This window comes from Jaculus jaculus, chromosome 12 (genome assembly GCF_020740685.1).
Source record: "Jaculus jaculus isolate mJacJac1 chromosome 12, mJacJac1.mat.Y.cur, whole genome shotgun sequence".
NCBI lineage: Eukaryota > Metazoa > Chordata > Mammalia > Rodentia > Dipodidae > Jaculus > Jaculus jaculus.
This window is the reverse complement of record NC_059113.1, coordinates 29,859,383-29,880,736: the sequence shown is the minus strand read 5'-3', so window position 1 is coordinate 29,880,736 and position 21,354 is coordinate 29,859,383. Positions and strand designations below refer to the sequence as shown.

At 43.6% G+C, this 21,354-nt stretch overlaps 1 protein-coding gene across 7 annotated transcripts in view; it reads left to right on the top strand.

The window, feature by feature from the left end:
* Slc20a2 (solute carrier family 20 member 2) overlaps positions 1 to 7,531 on the top strand; it is a 110,046-nt gene extending 102,515 nt beyond the window's left edge. For all 7 annotated transcript variants that reach the window (XM_045130982.1, XM_045130978.1, XM_045130981.1 and 4 more), the window contains exon 11: positions 6,005 to 7,531. In XM_045130982.1, coding sequence (XP_044986917.1) covers positions 6,005 to 6,169 — 165 coding nt within the window. In that variant the 3' untranslated portion in view covers positions 6,170 to 7,531. The remainder of the gene's footprint in view (positions 1 to 6,004) is intronic.
* Positions 7,532 to 21,354: the final 13,823 nt, after the last annotated feature.

The window sequence follows — 21,354 nt, the reverse complement described above, 5'->3', positions numbered from 1 at the left end:
AAGTGTATATAGCTAAGTCACACTTGCCATACCCTGTTCAGAACATTTAGTGACACAAAGGTTAGCTCACAGTTTAATCTGGAAAAGAAGTTAGAAGAGCCAGGCGTGGTGGCACATGCCTTTAATCCCAGCACTCGGGAGGCAGAGGTAGGAGGACCGCCATGAGTTCAACACCACCCTGAGACTACAGAGTTAATTCCAGGTCAGCCTGGACCATAGTGAGACCCTACCTCAAAAAACCAAAAAAATAAAAAAGAAGAATCCTATTACCACATTTTCCTTCAGATGCATATGTAAGACAGTGTAATTGAGTTTTGCTCTCTGGAAGCATTATGTTTTTTATATTTTGCTATTTCATATCAGAGGGCCCAATTAATTACATATTTTCTTGGGGTGATATCTCTGATTAAGGTTAAAGGAAATAGAAACTGGGCTGGAGAGATGGCTTAGCAGTTAAGCACTTGCCTGTGAAGGCTAAGGACCCCAGTTCGAGTCTTGATTCCCGAGGACCCAAGTTAGCCAATTGCACAAGGGGGCGCACAATCTGGAGTTGTTTTGTAGTAGCTAGAGGCCCTGGCGTGCCCATTCTTACTCTCTCTCTCTCTCTCTCTCTGCCTCTTTTTCTGTCACTCTCAAGTAAATAAATAAAAATAAACAAAAATTTTTAAAAAAATAGAAACTGCTAGACATGTTGGTGCATGCCTTTAATCCTAGCACTTGAGAGGCAGAGGTAGGAGGTAGGTCTCACTCTAGCTCAGGATGAACTAGAACTCACTTTGTAGTCCCAGATTGGCCTTGAACTCACAGGGATCCTCCTCCTAAGTGCTAGGATTAAAGGTGTGTGCAACACCATGCTCAGCTGTACAAAAACCTTAATTTTATGTGGTCCCACCTGTCAATTGTTGACCTTATTTCTTGAGCATGTAGAGTCCTATTCAGGACATCCTTACCACTGCCTATGTCTTATAGTGTGCTCCCTGCTTTTTCTTTTACCAGTTTCACAGTTTTGGGTCTTACATTGAGGTCTTTGATGGCCATTCAGTTGATTTGTTTTGTTTTTTTGAGTAGGGTCTCACCCTGGCTCAGGCTGACCTAGAATTCACCATGTAGTCTCAGGATGGCCTCAAACTCACGGCGATCCTCCTATTTCTGCCTCCTAAGTGCTGGCACTAAAGGCTTGTGCCACCACGCCTGGCTACAGTTGATTTTTAAGCAGGGTAAGACATAAGGTTCTAGGTTCATTCTTCTGCATGTGCATATCCACTTTTCCCAGCACCATTTGTGGAAGATGCTGTCTTTTTTCAAGTATTTTTGGCGTGTTTTTAAAAGATTGGGTGGAAATCACAGATATGTGGGTTCTGTCCTGTTCCACTGACCTTCATGTCTATTTTGTGGCAGTACCATACTGTTTCCATTAATAAGGTAGTATAATCTGAAATCAGGTATAATGATTCTTCCACCAATATTCTTCTTCCTCAGAACTGTTTTGGCTATCTGGAGTTTTTTGTGCTTCCATATGTATTTTAAGAGTGTTTTTGTTTCTGTTTTTGTGAAGAATTGTGCTGGAATTTTGATTGGAGGTACAATTGAATTTTTAGATTATTTTTGGTAGGGTGGCCATTTTAACAATATTAATATTTAACAATATTAATTCTTCCAATCCGTGAGCATGGGGAATCTTTCCATCTTCTGCTGTCTTCCTTAGTTTCTTTATCTTTTAAAGTTTTCTTTGTAGAGATCTTACACATCCTTAGAATGGGTTCTTTGAAGAAGTTAAGATTGACAACCTCGTAGCAAAACTGAAAAGAGAAAGAAGACCCAAATTAAAGTTAAGGATGAAAAGGGAGTTGTTATAGGGCTGGAGAGATGGCTTAGCGGTTAAGCGCTTGCCTGTGAAGCCTAAGGACCCCAGTGCGAGGCTCGATTCTCCAGGACCCACGTTAGCCAGACACACAAGGGGGCACATTCATCTGGAGTTTGTTTACAGTGGCTGGAAGCCCTGGCGCACCCATTCCCCCCCGCCGTCACTCTCAAATAAATAAATAAATAAATAAATAAAAATGAACAAATTTTTTTTTTTTTTTTAAAAGGGAGTTGTTACAGCAGATTCCAGTGAAATCCAGAAGGTTGTTGAGGAATACTTTGAAAACTTATATTCCAAACATCTGGAAAAATCTCACAGAAGTGGATAAATTTCTAAAAGCATATGACCTACCAAAATTAAACCCAGAATATATAAACAGACTTACTATGAGCAATGAGATTGAAGTAGTAATTTAAAAACTCCTTACAAAGAAAAGCCCAAGACCAAAATAGATTCATACCTGAATTCTATCCAATTCTTGGAATTTAAAAATTTATTTGCAAGCAGCAAGAGAGGATGGTCATGCCAGGGTCTCTAGCTACTGCATACAAAATCCAAATGCATATGCCACTTTGTGTCTCTGGCTTTATGTGGGTCCTGGGGAATCAAACCCAGGTCATTAGGCTTTGCAGGCAAATGCCTTAACTGTTGAGTAATCTCTCTAGCCCCTCTATTCGACTTTTAAGGAAGATCTAATCCTAAGTGTTAATGCAAACACTTCTCAAATTGTTCCACAAAACAGAAATGGAAGAAATGCCATTAAGTTCATTCTGTGAAGCTAATATTATCCTGTTACCAAAACCAGATAAAGACACAATAATAGAAAACTACAAATCAATTTCCTTGATGAATATAGATGCAGAAATTTTCAGCAAAATACTTGCAAACCAAATTTAAGAATACCTTAAGAAGATCATACTTCATGACCAAATGGGGTATATTCAGAGATGCAAAGTTGGTTTAACATCACAAATCAGTAAATATAGTATACTATATAAATAAATTTAAAGACAGAAATCATATGACCAGCCAGGCATGGTGGTATATACCTTTAGTCCCAGCATTTAGGAGGTTAAAATAGAAGAAGGATTGCCATAAGTTTGAGGTCAGCCTGGGGCTACAGAGTGAGTTCCAGGTCACCCTGGGCAAGATTGAGACCTTGCATTGATAAAAGGGGGAGGGGGGGATAACATGCTTATCTCAACAGATACAGAGAGGCATTTGACAAAGTTTAACATGAAACTTAAACATGTCTATATGATAAAAGTCTGGAAAAAATTAGGAATAGATGGGACATACATCAAAATAATAAAAGCTATTCAGACAAATCTGTATTTTATACTAAGTGGAAAAAACTGGAAAAAAAAACTGAATTTCCTTTAAAATCTAAACGAGCCAAGGATGTCCATTATAACCACTTGTAGTCAATACTGTGCCCACAGCCTTAGATAGAGCAATAAGACATGAGAAAAATATAAAAGGGCTGGAGAGATGGATTAGTGGTTAAGGCACTGGCCTGCAAAGCCTAAAGACCCAAGTTCGATTCCTCAGGACCCATATAAAACAGATGTACAAGGTGGTGCATGCATCTGAGGTATATTTGCAATAGCTGGAGGCCCTGGCATACCCATTCTCTCTCTCTTTCTCTTTCTCTCCCTCCCTCCCTATCACTCTCAAATAAATAAATAAATAAATAAAACATTTTTTTAAAAATCTTGGAAAGAGGGCTGGAGAGATGGCTTGGCAATTAAGGTGCTTGTCTGCAAAGTCTAGGGATCCAGGTTCAAATCACTGGTACCCACATAAGCCAGATGCAAAAGGTGGTGCTATGCATCTGGAGTTGGTTTGCAGTGGCTAGAGGTCCTGGTACACCTATTCTCTCTCTTTTTCTCTCTCTCAAATAAATAATAAATGAAAATAAAATATATTAAGAGTTTAAAAAAAAACTAGGAAAGGAGCTACAGAGATGGCTTAGCAGTTAAGGTGCCTGCCTGCAAAGCCTAAGGACCCAGGTTCAATTCCCCAATACCCACATAAGCCAGATACACAATGTGGCACATGCATCTGGAGTTCATTTACAGTGGCTAGAGGTCCTGGTGCACCCATTCTCTCTCTCTCTCAAATAATAAATGAGAATAAACTATATTAAGAAATTTTTAAAAAACTAGGAAAGGAGCTGGAGAGATGACTTACCAGTTAAGGTGCTTGCCTGCAAAGCCTAAAGACTCATGCTCAACTCTCCAGTTCCCACATAAGCCAGACACACAGTGACACAGGGTCACACATGCGCACAAGGGGTGCATTTGTCTGGAGTTTGGGTGCAGTGACTGAGGCCCTGGCATGCCAGTTTTCTCTCTCTCATTCTCTCACATTAAAAAAAAAAACTAGGAAAGAAGTGAAATTAAATCTTTTTCAGACTAGCATAATTCTGTACCTAAAAGGTTATATAGACTCTACTAGAAAAACTCTTGTTGTTAATAACCACTAATAAACAGTTTCAGTAAAGCTTCAGGTTACAAAGTCAACATACAAAAACCAGTAGTTTTCACATAATAACAAACTTGCTGAGAAAGAAATTAGGGGAAATACCCCATTCACAATAGCACACACGAAAAAATAATAAAGTACCTACGAATAAACCTAGCCAAGAACATGAAAGACCTATACAGCTGAAACTTTAAGATGCTGAATTAAAAAAAGAAAAAGAAGAGAAAAGAGAAAGTGACACTAGACAAGAGAAATACCTTTTATGTTCCTGTATCGGCAAAACTATTATGAAAATGCATCTGCCCAATCAGTGAGATTCTCATCAAAATTCCAGTGACATTCTCCTCAAAACAAAACGAAACAAAAAATACCATTTGTATGGAGACCCCAAACACCATGCATAGAGAAAGAAGATAGCTGAATGTATCACAGTACCAGATCACAAACTATACTACTAAACGATAATGACAGACAACCTAGTCCTGGCATAAAAACAGACACATAGATTTATGGAACATACTAGAGAACCCATACAACAAGCCCACACAACTATGGTCTCCTAATTATTGGCAGAGGTATTAAAAACATACACTGGATAAAAGATAACCTCTTCAACAAATGGTGCTGGCAGAACTGGAACTTCATCTGCATAAGAATGAAAATAGATATATAACTCACACTGCTCAAAAATTCAAAATGAATCAAAAACCTTAATTTAAAATCTGGAATACTGAAAGTGCTAGAGGAAAGCATAGGGAATACTATATTTCATGATATAGGTATAGGCAAGAACTTTCTGGGCAAGATTCCAATAGCCCCAAGTACTAACTATGAGAGTATGTGAAATCACACACTAAATAACCCCAATGCCAAAACCAAATGTAAAATTTCATAACAGGGCTGAGGAAATGGCTCAACAGATAAAAAGGTACATGCAATATCATAATCCATGTTAGGCTATAAATATTGATTTAAAACTTTGGGCTAAAGAGATGGCTTAGCAGTTAAGGCACTTGCTGGCAAAGCCAAAGGACCCAGGTTCAATTCCCCAGGACCCATCCATGTAAAGCCATATATATGCACAAGGTGGTGCATGTGTCTGGATTTAGGCAGTAGCTAGAGGCCCTGGTGCACCCATTCTCTCTCTCTCTCTCTCTCTCTCAATCTCTCTCCCTCCCTCCCTCTCTCTCTCTTCCTCTCTCCCTCCCCCTCCCTCCCTCTCTCAAATCAACTATTAAAACTTTAAAAATATTTTTGACTAGACCAAAAAGCGCCTTCCAGCTGGCCAGGAGACAAGCTCTGATCAGGGTTTTACGACCACCCAACAGGACCTGGCTGCCCAGAGCTAAAATGAAGTCTGAAGATGGGCCATGCTACGTGGCTGGATAGGAAAAGCAGGTTTCATAAAGATTTAACTGTCCTCAAGTACAGTGCTATCAGAGTTTTTCTTAGGACTCTACTAAATGAGGTTATTGTGGTAGCATACTTATCAAGAACATAAAGTGACCTGCAAAGAACTGTGATGAGAGAGACCCACATTACTGACACAGGTGCTGGTATGCCGTAAGGAAACCGCTAACTGTAGATGTTATTCGTGTCTCCTCGTTAGACTATGTGGAGCTCCTTTTTACTGAGCTGTCTCTGGTTCTCCAGGTGGGTTCGGTGGTGGCTGTGGGCTGGATCCGCTCCCGGAAGGCTGTGGACTGGCGCCTCTTCCGGAACATCTTCGTGGCCTGGTTTGTGACTGTCCCCGTGGCTGGGCTCTTCAGCGCTGCTGTCATGGCTCTTCTCATGTATGGAATCCTTCCATATGTGTGACCTGGCTTCTTCCAGCCAGGACACAACTAAAGGGATAGTCTAGCATGGGTGTGCAGGAGGCATGTGCCTCTCTCTGTCTGTCTCTCTCTCTCTCTCATACACAAAGCCAGCCCTCCGCATCCCTTCCAAATGGTTTCATGCCACAGCGCACCGGCTGCAAAGATTCATCTTCCAGAGCTAACTTAACTACTGTACATAGTAGTAATATAAAACATATCGTGGTGAGATCATGTGGTGCAGTTCCTTATATTAAATATACATTGTATGCATAAACTAGGTAGTGTTCCTGCAAACATACTTAAAACGGGAGTGGAGACTTGCCTAGAATTTGATAACCCTTGTACCTAATGGTCTCAGTGGCAAATGTTAAGAACTCTTAAAAGGAAAACTGTAGATTGGAAAGTCATTTTTTCTAGATGATATCTTTACCTTTCAACATACTGTAAGATAAGTGAGATCTGGATGCACAACACAAGCCTGAGTAAGTTCTCAGCCCCGTGTGTGACCGCGTAGTGCCGGGACAGGAGTTTAAGTGTGTTCACTGAAGAAGTGTCTGTGTACTATATCTGGGTTCCTGTGTAATATATCGTAATTGCTTTTGTAAATACTTTAAACTGTAATTTTTTTAATGGTATGCTTTCCTTATACTTTTTTTTTTTTTGATCAGAGAAATTTTGGAAAGTACCAAAGAAGCGGAGGATAGGTTGCCAGTATTATATCTTCATGTTGTCTGTCTTCCCTTTTCACTGGTCACAATGAGCCTGGCATTAGAAGACCAGCAGTTCAGACTCGCCCACAGCAATGTGCATGGTTAGGTACCAGCTGCCCATCGTGTACTGTGGGTTTACCCATCCACCAGCTGCACCACTGCTGCCACACACCAGATCCTGGTCAGCCTTTTCACTGGCCTTTCACTGTCACCAGCGTGGAGAGTGTACAGACATAGGGATGTGTGATTAAACACTACATAACAAGTCCAATTGCAGTTTCCCTCTCTCTTTGTCCCTGCAGCCTGGAAAGCAGAATTCTTGTCTCAAACATTAAAGCCAGCAAAGCTTTTGATGTGTTTCGACATTCTAGAAACTGGGGGGAAAGGGGGGAGGGGCAGGGCACTACTAGAAATGACACCGGCTTGGGGATTTCTTCGAGGCCTTCACTTTGCAGAACATCTGATACTCTCCTGTACAGCCATTGAATTCTCTTCTGATAGCGGGAGAGAAGTGTTATGACTAAAACGTTAAGAGCCTGAAGCCATGGAAATGCTGCTAAAACTTTTATATTGACATACATTTTCGTGGTACTTCATTGTGATTTTTTCATTAATCAACCATATTAAATTTATAATAAAAAATATCCCTCAAATATTTGCCTCTGAAGTATTTTTCTAAATAATCACAGGTTTTCCTTCAGAGTTTCTATAAAAAAATAAAGACCATATGGTCTGTACTCTTCAGATGCTTTGTGTCGGTTTTCCCCTACATTTTACTGCCCTTCCGTGTTTGTGCGTAAAATGCACAAGCACTAGAAAAAGCATGAACCAGGCCACAGTCTTCAGACATCCCACTGTGAATATATTCATCCATCTTCCTCCCCCATATTGAAGCTGCCTGGCCCACAGTGGGTGGCCCTGATCAGGATGCCATTAAAGGGAAGGTCACACTTACTGCCTTGGTTTTCATGCTGCCAGGCTTCAAGCTGGAGGCCCGGCAGGAGTGCAGATCGGCCTCTTCTCGAGCTCAGGAGCTCTGCAGGAAGCCTGAAGGCTCTGCAGCTTGGTGGCACTACCATCCCTTTAGGGTCTGGGCTGATGACAGATGAAGTCATCTTCAACCAAATCTGCATGTTTGCCCACTTTTCAATGGCCACTTTTGATAGAGTCAAGCAAAAGTTCAGGTCTGGAGAGGTGGCTTAGCAGTTAAGATGCTTACCTATGAAGCCTAAGGACCCAGGTTCAATTCCCCAGTGCCCACGTAAGCCAGATGCACAAGGTGGCACATGCATCAGGAGTCTGTTTGCAGTGGCTGGAGGACCTAGTGTGCCCATACTCACACTCACTCTCTCTCTTTCTCTCTCTCTCTCTCTCAAATAAGTAAATAAAATTTGAAAAGAAAAAGTTCAGTGTCCTCCCATATCTCCTCAATGAAGAATTCACAAAGAGCACCACGCAGAGCAGTCAAACCCTGCAGGGCCCGGGCAGCAGCCCCTGTCCACGCTGCAGTCCTCTGGGAGAAGGGCTACCCCTGCATCCTCACCCAGCTCTAGCAGGCAGAGACAGAGTCCCAGGAAGTAAAAAGGGGGCAAAGGCCACACGCACTGGCAAGCTGAGAGAAGCCTTACCTGTTCGAGAAGGCAGTCTGACAGCACAAAGATGCCAGCAGTCGTCTGAGGAGTACTTGTGTTACTGGAGGGAGAGGTGCAGGAACTGAGGAAAGACTTGGTATAGGAACAACTGCGCTCTGCCCGCATCCCTTCCCCGGGGAGGACAGGATACCACAGTCCCCTAGAAGAATGCTTCCCTGGCCTATTACCTGCCATCCCCAACTATTATCTGACAGGTAGGTCATTTGCCCCTGGTTCCCCTTGTGGGAGAAAAAGTCCACTCCATCCCGAGCTCCAAGCTTCCTGGCCACTGCCCAGGGAAAGCACTTGCCAGTGGTAAGGGAGCTGCACACAGGCTGAGGAAGCAGTCTGCTCAGGAGGTGCCGTCACGACATAGAGGACACAGGCAAGGGACGCTGGCAGAGGGCAGCCCTACCCTGAGGCTTTCCTAAGAGTCCTGCAAACATTCCTTAGGCAAACAGGGCAGGGCAGGGAAGAGCATGGCACAGTGGGACACGGAGGAAGAGCTTTAATTCCTCCCAAAGAAACCTTTAACTTCCTTTGCCTGAAAGCCTGAGCAAGTATCTAGATAACATTTATATTCCTTTTCAACAGGTACTTTTCAAAATAAGTTCTCCCCACCTCCTCTGCTTAGGCTACAGCAGAGGAAAATTTTCTTTTAAAATCCTATAGTTCAGAAAATGCAATATATACGTCGAATTGATTCAGTTGTAAGCTCACCTGTGGGGACCACTTTTGTGGTTGTCGTCCATGCCTCTTGAGGAAGTTCTTACCAGGCCAGGCAGAACTGGGTTCAGTGTTTGGTTCCTGTTTAAAAGTCTGGGCAAATTCTTTACCTAAGTTAGCTCCAGTTTCTCTATATACAAAATGTAGAGAGGCCACTTTCTAGTATCTTAGGGCCCTCATGGAGAGCTGTAGTAGTGTGACCAGAGCCACTCCAGAGCTTGTTCCAGAACACCTACTCCATAAACAAGACTGTTCGTTTGAATCGGGTGGCCCCCATTAACTCTTGTATTTTGAATGCTTGATCTCAAGCTGATGGCCACTTGAGGGGTGGAGCCTTACTGGAGGAGGTGTGTTGCTGTGGGTGGACCTTGATGGTTGTTACTCCCTAACTTGCCAGTGTTAGTTCAGCTCCCTCTCCTGTGGCAAGGAGGTGATTCCAACCTCTGCTCGTGCCATCCTTTCTCCTGCCATCATGAAGCTTCCCCTCAAGAGTATAAAGCCAAAATAAACCCTTTCCTGCCACAAGCTGCTTTGGGCCAGGTGTTTGTCCCAACAACATGAAGTTTAAGTGCGACAAAGTGTTTGCTTTCCTCTTCTAGGTGAAGCATTTACTTACTACCTCAGCATTTTTTAAATTATTTATTTGTTTGAGAGAGAGTGAGACAGAGAAAGAGGCTGATAGAGAATGGGTGTGCCAGGGCCTCCAGCCATTGCAAATGAACTCCAGACACATGAGCCACCTTGTGCAGCTGGCTGTCCGTGAGCATTGGGGAATCGAACTCAGATCCTTAGGCTTTGCAGGCAAATGCCTTATCTATGGAGCCACCTCTCCAGCCCCTACCTGGACATTTTTAATGTTGCTTGATAGTGAGACTCAGCTGTATTACCCAAGCTTACCTTAAATCCCCGAGCTTGAGCTAAAATAAAATGGCTAGACAAACTGGAAAGGAGGTTAACTGCTTGCTTGATGCAAGCAAGTTATGGTTAAATAAATGGGAAAAGTAGCCAGGCGTGGTGGCACACACCTTTTATCCCAGCACTTGGGAGGCAGAGGTAGGAGGATCGCCACGAGTTCAAGGCCACCCTGAGACTACAGAGTTAATTCCAGGTCAGCCTGGACCAGAGTGAGACCCTACCTCTAAAAACAAAAAAATATAAATAAATAAAAATAAATGGGAAAAGTAAAGTAGCCTTGTTCTCAAAGGAACTGTCCACCCTCTTAAATATGTGCATAGTTGGGCTGGAGAGATGGCTTAGCAGTTAAGCACTTGCCTGTAAAACCTAAGGACCCTAGTTCGAGACTCAATTCCCCAGGACCCACGTTAGCCAGATGCACAAGGGGTGCATGTGTCTGGAGTTTGCAGTGGCCAGAGGCCCTGGCATGCCCATTCTCCCTCTCTCTTTCTCTCTCTCTGCCTCTTTGTCTGTCTGTCACTCTCAAACAAATATCATAAAAAGTATATATGTGCATAGTATTTCATCCTTAGTTATTTAAAAAAAAAATAAACAGCCCTGAAGCTACTATGAAAAAAGGAAATGTCACTTATACTCCCATCACTCGACAGCTTTCCTGTTTGATGTTTTCACTTCCTTTAGTTGGTCTTTGAAACATCTAGAAGTAGCCAGGCACTGAAGAAAGCAAGGTAAAATGAAAACAAGTCTGGGCAGCGGAGTGCTATCTTATCTCAGCTTTCTCCATTCAGCAGCTGGCAGCCTCTGCCCCCAAGTGAGGTCTCCAGGATAGGGAAGACTGGGAAAAAGAGGGCGGCATCTATCTAATGCAAGCCATGGACTTCTGTAACAATGCATCAACACTGATTCATCACAAAGACACTGTACCAATGCACTTGGTGAGCAATATGGAGAGTAGAATAAACCTTACCTAGGTTGTAAAAAAATCTCTACAAGGGCTGGAGAGATGGCTTAGCGGTTAAGGCATTTCCTGCAAAGCCAAAGAACCTTGGTTCAATTGCCCAGGACCCACGTAAGCCAGATGCACAAGGTGGCGCATGTGTCTGGAGTTTGTTTGCAGTGGCTGGAAGCCCTGGTGCACCCATTCTTACTCACTCTCTCTCCCACTCTGCCTCTTTCCCTGTCTCAAATAAATAAAGAAAAAGAAAAAAAGATCTCTACAAAGAAAACTTGAAGACACTAAAAAAGAAAGAAAGGAAGGAAGGAAGACAGAAAGAAAGGTATCTGATGGAGAGACCTTCCATGCTCCTGGATTGGTAGAATCAATACTGTGAAAATGTTATATTACCAAAGTAATTTATAGATTCAATGCAATTTCTATCAAAGTTCCAGTTCTTCTCAGAACTGAAAAATAATCCAACCATTCATATGAGAACACAAAAAAGACCACGCATAGCCAAAGTGAATCTAAGCAAAAAGAACACTGATGAGGGCTGGGAAAAGCCTGCCAGCCTGGGTTTAGTTCAGGTTCATCCCCAATACTCACGTGAAACCAGATGCACAAAGTGGTGCATGCATTTCGAACATACTTGCAGCGTCCAGAGGCCTTGGTATTCCCATCCCCTGTCTCACAAATAAATAAAATTTTAATCAACAACAACAACAAAAAAAAAAAAAGCCAGTCAGGCGTGGTGGCACACGCCTTTAACCCCAGCACTCAGGTAGGCAGAGGTAGGATTCAAGGAGTTCAAGGCCACCCTGAGACTACATAGTGAATTCCAGGTCAGCCTGACCTACAGTGAGACCCTACCTCAAAAAATGAAAAACCAAAAGCCAGGCATGGTGGTGCACATCTTTAATCCCAGCACTCAGGAGGCAAAAGCAGGAGGATTGCTGAGTTCAAGGCCAGGCTAAGATTACATACTGAATTCCATGTCAGCCCTGACTTATATCAATACCCTAACTGGGGTTGAGGAAGGGGAAGAAAAGGGGAGGGGAAAAGGAGGGGAGGGGAGGAAGGAAGAGCACTGTGGTGGTTTGATTCAGGTGTCCCTCATAAACTTATGCTAGGTCCCCAGCTGGTATAATTTGGGAATTGGAGCCTCCTGAAGGCAGTGTATTGTTGGGGGCAGGCTTATGGATATTAGCCAGTTTCCCCCTGCCAGTGCTTGGCACACTCTCCTGCTGCTGTTGTCCAACAGATGTTGCCCAGAAGGTGATGTCCACCCTCTGTTCATGCCATTGTTTCCCCCTGCCATCATGGAGCTTCCCCTAGAGTCTATAAGCCAAAATAAACCCTTTCCTCTCACAAGCTGCTCTTGGTCAACAATGTGAAGCTAACAGCAACAAGCACTGATAGCGGTATCACATTTCCTAATCTAAAAATACCCCAGAGCAACAGTGACAAAAACAACATTGTACTGGCACAGAACAGACAATTTAGACTAAGGGGATAGAGGGACCCAAAAATAACTCCACACAGCTATGGTCACCTAACTTTTGACAAAGACATCCAAAATGTAAACTGGGTCTGGAGAGATGGCTTAGCAGTTAAGATGTTTGCCTGCAAAGCCAAAGGACCTCAGTTCAATTCCCCAGGACCCACATAAGCCAGATGCACAAGGTAGCACATGCGTCTGGAGTTCATTTGCAGTGGCTGGAGGCCCTGGCGCGCCCATTCTTTCTCTCTGTCTCTCTCTCTGCCTCTTTCTTTCTCTGTCACTCTTAAATAAATAAATAAATAAATAAAAACAAAAAAAGTTTAAAAAAAAGTAAACTGGGGGAGGAAGGGTAAAAGACAGCCTATTTAACAGATAGTGCTGGCAAAATTATGGATTTCCACCTGCAGGAAAAATGAAATTAGATCCATACCTCTCACTCTGTGTCAATTCAAAATGGATCAGTGTGATAGAGAGATGGCCCAGAAGTTAGAGTGCTTGCATATAAAGCCTAAAGACATGGGTTCAGTGCCCCAGTACCCATGTGAAACCAGGTGCACAAAGTGGCACATGCATCTGAAGTTTGTTGGCAGCAGCTGGGTGCCTTTGGCATACCTGTTTTTCCCTCCCTCTCTCCCTCTCTGCCCCCTCTCTCTGCTTGAAAATAAATACCTTTTTAAATATTTCATTTTTTATTTATTTATTTTATGAGAGAGAGACAGGCAGAAAGAGAGAATGGTCACGCCAGGGCCTCTAACCACTGCCAGTGAAGTCCAGACACATGCATCAGGCTTTACATGGGTACTAAGGAATCAAACCAGGGTCCTTGCATTTTGCAGGCAAGTGCCTTCAACTGCTAAACCGTCTCTCCAGTCCCTAAATAAATGCTTTTTGTTTTTTTAATATTTTATTTCTTTGTTAGAGAAAGAGAAAATGGGCATGCCAGTGCTTCTAGCCACTGCAAATGAACTCCAGACACAAGCACCCCCTTGTGCATCTAGCTTATGTGGTTCCTAGGGAATTGAACTGAGGTCCTTAGGCTTTACAAGTAAACACTTTAACCACTAAGCCATTTCCCCAGCCGTGAATAAATATTTTTTTAAATGGATCGAAGACCTTAATGTAAAACCAGAAACCCTGGAGAGAGAGAGGTCAGAAAGAATAAGAGCCACAGGGTGGGAAGGCATGCTAGAAGCAAGCCATTGTTGCCCCATTGGACCCCACTGGTGCGTTCACACCCTATGGTGATTACTGATACCCCACTGAAGTGGGGTCGGGGAAAGAAGACAGAAGAGGATAACCCAATGGGAATACAACCAAATTGCAGTGTATTCATTCATACTTAAAGTTCCCAATTTTTATAAATAAAAAGGCCTGGGCTGGGTGTGGTGACTCACGCCTTTAATCCCAGCACTTGGGAAGCAGAGAGGTAGGAAGATCACCTTGAGTTCAAGGCCACCCTGAGACTACATAGTGAATTCCAGGTCAGTCTGAACTGCAGCGAGACCCTACCTCGGGGTGGCGGGAGGGAAGGCCTACCTTTTAATAAAAGTATACTTTCATAACAAGTAAGGGGGTTGAAAAGGTGGCCCAGCAGCTAAAAGAGTTTGTTTGATTGCAAAGCCTATCGGCCCAGGTGCAATTCCCAAGTGTACGCACAAGTCAATTTTAAAAATTAGGGCTGGGAGATAGCTGAGTGGGCAAAATGCCTACCACACAAGAAAAGAGGAGCTGTTAGAATCCCCGGAATCCACCTAAATGCTGGAAGAGGCGGGGCATGCTGGAGAGGCAGACAAGCAGTCCCTGGAGCTTCCTGGCTAGCTAGTCTACACAGACTGGTAAACTCCAGGTTCAGTGAGAGGCCTGTCACAAAGAATAAGGCAGAGAGCAGTCAACACACCCAACATTAACCTCGGGCTCCACACTCACTGCGAGCCTGGATGCGCGTGCACACGTGCGCGCGCGCGCACACACACACACACACACACATAGGAAGAGGAGATAGATGAGAGATAGAAAGCTTGAGTAGCACTCAGCAAACCCTAAATTCGATACCCAAAGCCACAAAAAAAATAATAAATAAATAAATTTAAACTCAGTGGAAAGGGGCTGTGTTGCAAGAGGAGAAACAGGAGGAAACTAGCTTCTTTTAGGTAGTTTCAGTTAGGAATTGAAGCCCAGACAAAACCGATGCCACCTCGCCCTGGCATCAATGGAACTCTTATCTGATCCACAACGGCTACAGTGCCCCCTACTGCCCACAGCCTAGCACCCTGCCCCTTCAAATCTACAAACCAGTTGGGTCTTTCCCTCGCATACCTGAGATCTGATGAAAGAATCCATTTTCAATGGATTATAAAGGCTGCTCTCGGCCTTCTTTGGCTTTCTCTCTCTGCCTCTCTCTATCTCTCTCTCTCCCCCCATCTCCCTCTCCCCCTCTCTCTCCCTCTCTCTGTCTTCCTCTCCTTGTTCTGGTCACAGGGACACATGGGAGTCTGGCTTTCCCTCCCTCGACCCAAGCCTAGCTGGTGGGAGGAGAGTGGAGCACTGTTTCTTTCCTTCTTTCTTTTTTTAAAAAATTTTTTTTTGTTTATTTATTTATTTGAGAGCAACAAAAAGAGGCAGGTAGATAAAGAATGGGCATGCTGGGGCCTCTAGCCACTGCAAACGAACTACAGATACATGTTCCACCTTGTGCATCTAGCTTACGTGGGTCCTGGAGAATGGAGCCTTAAACCAGGTTCCTTAGGCCTCACAGGCAAGTGCTTAACCACTAAGCCATCTTTCCAGCCCTCTTTTCTTACTTTTTAATATTTATTTATTTGAAAGAAAGAGGCAGATAGAGAGAGAGAAAGAGAGAATGGGTATGCCAGGGCCTCTAGCCACTGCAACCAAACTTCAGATTCATGTGCCACCTTGTGCATCTGGCTTATGTGGGTACCAGGGGATTGAACCTGGGCCCTTAGGCTTCGCTGGCAAGAATCTTAACTGCTAAGCCATCTCTCCAGCCTAGAACATTGTTTCTTGGTCTGAGTAATTCTCTGTTTGCCTCTGGTTTGGGATAACTTCTCACTTTAATTACATGTATGAATTGTCCTCTGGTCTCTGAATCTTCCACATGTGTGTTTCCCTTATACTTTAGATCTACCACATGGATGCTTTCTCTAACTTTAGGCCTGCTATCAGTGTAATTTGTCTAAACTCAGGGTAACCATGAGTGTAACTCTTTTTTTTTTTTTTTTTTTTTTTGGTTTTTCGAGGTAGGGTCTCACTTTGGTCCAGGCTGACCTGGAATGTACTATGTACTCTCAGGGTGGCCTTGAACTCACGGTGATCCTCCTACCTCTGCCTCCTGAGTGGGATTAAAGGTGTACTCAACCATGCCCAGTGAGTGTAACTCTATTTACTACTCATTTCTCTTCTGAATTTCCTGGTCTCTGCTCTTATTTTCTCTGTGCTATTCTCCCTTAGGACTCTGCTCAAGCCTTCTTTGTAGATTCCAACTTCCCTTAAATAGACCTCACAATTTGTGATTTCTCCCTAAAGAAAGTCAGTGATTCATTAATTTATCCTTGAGTATGTCTTCATCAATTTATTGTTAAAAAGAGGACAGGACCCAAAATTGGGATTCATAAACTTGGAGGACCCCCTCCTGAACCCCCAAATCCTGGACCAATATGTTCAGAAGTGATCGAGATATGATTAAGAACTTGGAGAGGAAGTGTAGGAAAAAAAGGGAGGGGGCAAATCTTCCAACTTCTACAAAGGCAGCTCATGAGCAATTAATTATGAGGGGACTGGAGAGATGGCTTAACGGTTAAGGTGCTTGCCTGCAAACCCTAAAGACCCAGGTTCAATTCCCCAAAACCCACATAAGCCAGATGCACATGGTGGTGCATGTGTCTGGAGTACATCTGCAGTGGCTGGAGACCCTTGGGCATGCCAATTCTCTCTCTCTCTCCCCCCCCCCCTCTCTAAATATGAGTTAAAATAGTTTCAGACACGAGGGTAACCAACAGTTCTCTACTGTAGGTAGTAGAGATTGAAATTTACTAAATCAGCAAGCAGGATTTTGCCTAGAGTAAGATAGAGCATTTCCTTGCCTTTTCCCCTAATTTACTATGGTTTGGCCAAGCCCTGATTTATAAATTCCAAAACTATGACTAGGTAGGGAAGGTGCAAGGAAAGAGGTCAAAGACGACAGATTGAGTGAACTGAAGGGCAGAAAGAGGGACTAGGCAACCGCCATTGTCTCTGGTTGGCAACAACCACAGCGGCACCTAGTGGGGCCAAGTGTAATTGCAACTGTGACTATCTTCAGACCTTTAAAGTCACAAAGCACGGAAATCTCAAAAAATGTTAATCCTATCATAGTTCAGAATTGCAAGAAATTAGCTATATGTCTTTGATGGTCATAATGAGAGGGAGGCAGGTGGCTTTTTTAGACAGTTAGGCTAACAGGGCCCCTAAAAGTAAAAAAAAAAGAAAAGAAAAGAAAACAAGAATGTCTTTGGGCCTATCTTTGCAGTCTCTTTGCTAGAGATCAAAACAGGATCTGATTTATCTCTTATCTAGATCTTTTTTTCCATGAACAACCTGGGCTCCTCCTGGGAGGGAGGTCTCTCCTAGGATTTAAATCTATCCCAACATTGTGGTTGGTCAAAGCTCAGCCCCCAGAACTTGGTGTCTTGGTTAGCCTCTTACTGAGAGCGCCCCCAGCCCAAATTAGTCAGCCGTCCCTCAGGTGAGCTGAGCCAGAGGATGGGCCCACACCATAAGGTTATAAATTCGTTTGTGGGGAGAGGGCATGCTCTCTGAGCTGCTTGACCACTTGGGGACCTCCAACTGCTAGGGAATTTACCCTTGCCTGGGCCCAGGCCCAGCACAGCTGAGCAGAAGGGGGGCCCCCTAGCCCTTACTCTCCACATGGGCTCTTTCTCCCCACATGGCAGGAGCTCTTTGAACTTTCTTTTCTCTCCTTGATTTTCCCAGGCCCTCCAAGTGGCCTCTCAAGCCATGTGAGTGTCTTTCTTTGGTTCTGTACATCCCTAAATTAAGTATCCTTCTCAGTCTTATTTTATTTAGTTCTTTGATTAAAAGTAAACACAGACCTAGGGTTTAGAATTCAAGGACTTTCCTGAACCCCTAGCGCTCTGTTACACATGGGAACTATGGTAATCACAGAAATCCCTTTCACTGGGAAGCCAAACCACGTCTATCCTGCCTGGTGGCTTATTTTACTCAGGAAACCTCCAGAAGTAACTAATCAGGGCAATTAAACAATGTTTCGCCACTAGAGGTAAGACCAAAACACCTTTTGTAAACACAAATGCCATGCTGTGACTTTTTTCACCTGAAAGGGAGCCCTGGAAAAAGGCTGTTAAGAGGCTGAGTGGTCAAGGAAGTTTCCAGAGAAAAAGTGGGAACTTGACCAAAACCCTATGCACCCTGTCGACATGAAGCCTGGGAAATGATAGTTCTGGATGCTTGCTTACAAAATATCCAAGACTTCAGACAGGCGGTTTGGAGCAATGGTCTGGAGGTCTGGGGGGAGTAGTAGGTAGTTTTAGTTTGGGAAACAGCTGAGTTTAGAAGACAGCTGTCTAAGAAGTAACTGGGATTCATGGTGTTCCAAAGACACACTTAACTCACCCCACACCTTGATCTGGGCACATTCTCTAGGCAAGCAAGTTAAATCCCTGGGGACTGACTCCAGCTAGGAAGCACACAGTCCCCTGCCCCCCACCCCGGGGGCAGTGCACTAGTCTTGGAAGAGATTGGGCGTGCTGAATTGAGTCCTCTCAGCCCATTCCCTTTGTCCAGGCCATCTGCCACCCAGCCTGGGAGGAGAGTAGGCTTGGTTCAGCCCAGCACTGTTCTGCTCACTCTAGACAACAGCAGCAGCTGGTCTAAACAATGACAACGATGATGCTTTGACCTTAACGCGTAAATACCATGTCCTCATTTACAATTTGCAGATGTAGGGGAAGGAAGAATGGGACTCTATCAGACCAGGGATATTCTAGGAACACCTCCAAGACATTGGAATACGATAAAGGTTGATGTAATTGGCAAAAGGCTCCTCCCCCCTCCCCCACAATACTGAGAATCAGGGAGCAAAATAAGAACAGAACCTGAATGTTACCAGAAGAGGCAAGATTCCTTTGTCAAAGATCAGGTAGCTGTACCTACTCAATCCACAACGATACATTATGAAAAATAAATTGCCATGTGATTTGGTATCATAGGTATTTTCCAGCATAAGTGGTTGATGCGGTCATGTTCACATTGCTGGCAGAAATCACCCAACCCAGAGCAGCTTGTGGGAAAAAGTTTATTTTGGCTTACAGGCTCAAAGGGGAAGCTCCATGATGGCAGAGAAAATGACAGCATGAGCAGAGGGTGGACATGACTCCCTGTCCCACATAAGGTGGACCATAGCAACAGGAGAGTGTGCCAAACACTGGCAAGGGGAAACTGGCTATAACATCCATGAGCCCACCCCCAACAATACACCGCCTCCAGGAAGCGTTAATTCCCAAATCTCCGTCAGCTGGGAACCTAGCATTCAGAACACCTAAGTTTATGGGGGACACCTGAATCAAACCACCATGGTGGTGTAGTTACTACCTAATTGCCCATAATTTGGGTCAAGAATATTGTGTAGTAATGTTGAGAAAACATTTTGTTTTATCTTGCACTGGAATGTTTCAAAGAGCAAATGTGTCGAATTGCTTTATGACAACCTGACTGGAATTAGCAAGGAATCTGAAGGATCACATCAGAACTATAAAGGGCCCATAAACACGAGAACAATCCTGCTCATTGGCAATTAGGAAAGTATACATTAAAACAAAGTACAGGGCTGGAGAGATGGCTTAGTGGTTGTTTGACTGTGAAGCCTAATGACCCAGGTTACATTCTGTAGTACCCAAGTAAGCCAGGTGTACAAGATGTAAACTGTGGTAACACTGTTACTATGGCAGGAAGGAAATGGACAAATACCACTGGTAGAAATAATCCTTGAGGGAAAAAGTCTCTACTACCTGTTAAATGCATAACATGCCCACAACTCAGTAATGTCACTTCTAGAAATCTTACAGAACTATACTGTCCACCACTAGTTAACTGTAGCTATTCAAAGTAATTAAAATTAAATCTGAAATTCAGTTGCTCATTTGTCCTTGTGCTTCAAGTGCTTGGCAGCAATATTAATTAGTGCCCAACACACAGGACAATGAACATAGAGATCACTGGCTCTGCAGGGTGGCACTGCCATGGGTTTCATCCATAAAAATGAACAGTATTCAGGGCTGGAGAAATGACTCAGCAGTTAAAGGTGCTTGCTTACAGAGCTTGACAACCCAGATTCAATTCCCAGGTACCCATGTAAAGCCAGATGCACCAAGTGGCACATGCATCTGCAGTGGCAAGAGACCCTGCCCATTCCTTCTCTCTCTCTCTCTTTATCTCTCTGCTTGCAAATAAAATATATTTTAAAAAATGAACAGCTGCCAGGAGTGGTGGCGCACGCCTTTAATCCCAGCACTCAGGAGGCAGAGGTAGGAGGATCGCCAAGAGTTTGAGGCCACCCTGAGACTACATAGTGAATTCCAGGTCAGCCTGAGCCAAAGTGAGACCCTGCCTTGAAAAACAAAAAACAAAAAACAAACAAAAATGAACAGAATTCAATGCTGCACTGGTCATAATGCAAACTACATAACACAGAATAAGTGCGCTATAGTCATACCAAATCATGAAAGTAAAAAACACAAGACACACAAAGGCCCCTAACATTCAGTGTTATGGGCATTTGCAGTATGAACAAGGACGCATATAGGGTTAAATGTAAAAGTACACACCATCAGAAGATACTGCTTTAATGCTCTATGTAGATGTCTATGAAATCTCTTTTAAACACTAAAAGTATCTACAAGGATATATATCAAACTGTTTATGGTTGTTAAAGTAGTTGTGAAAGGCTGTTAAGAATGGCAATTTTCGGGCTGGAGAGATGGCTTAGCAGTTAAGCGCTTGCCTGTGAAGCCTACGGACCCCGGTTCGAGGCTCGGTTTCCCAGGTCCCACGTTAGCCAGATGCACAAGGGGGCACATGCGTCTGGAGTTCGTTTGCAGAGGCTGGAAGCCCTGGTGCGCCCATTCTCTCTCTCTCCATCTGTCTTTCTCTCTGTGTCTGTCGCTCTCAAAATAAATAAATTTAAAAAAAAAATGGCAATTTTCAATTTTACTTCTAAATTGTATTGGTTACAGCCTATGTATATTATTTCTATATTTGAGAGAGAGAGAGATAAATTCTACTCTTAGATGATTTAAGTAAGCTCTGGGAATATTTAGAGCCTACTCACTTCTTTTCTAAACTGGTACCTCCTGGTTTGGTTATTATGTTTCCAGATCTGGTGATCAGAAATATTTTTCTGAGGCCCTGGAGGTGCCAGAGGCGTCACGGAGCGCTGTAACCCTATCCCATCTGTCTCTCTTCCCTCTGCGCCCATGCCTGCAGCACTCACCAACTCCACGTCCTCTCGGCAGCTGTAGAATACTTCAACATGACTCTTACCACAGTAAGAAGCTCGTTTTTTAACAGGTCTGCTTCTCTCCACCAGCAGAACAAAACCACTGCCTCATCCCTCACAGGTGTAGGGAACCGGAGAAGAGAACGAGACCAGCCCAGAGATTTTAGATGTAACTCCACCAATGGAAGTACTTTTCAAAACAAAAAATCACCACCACTAATAAATCAGATAAGCAC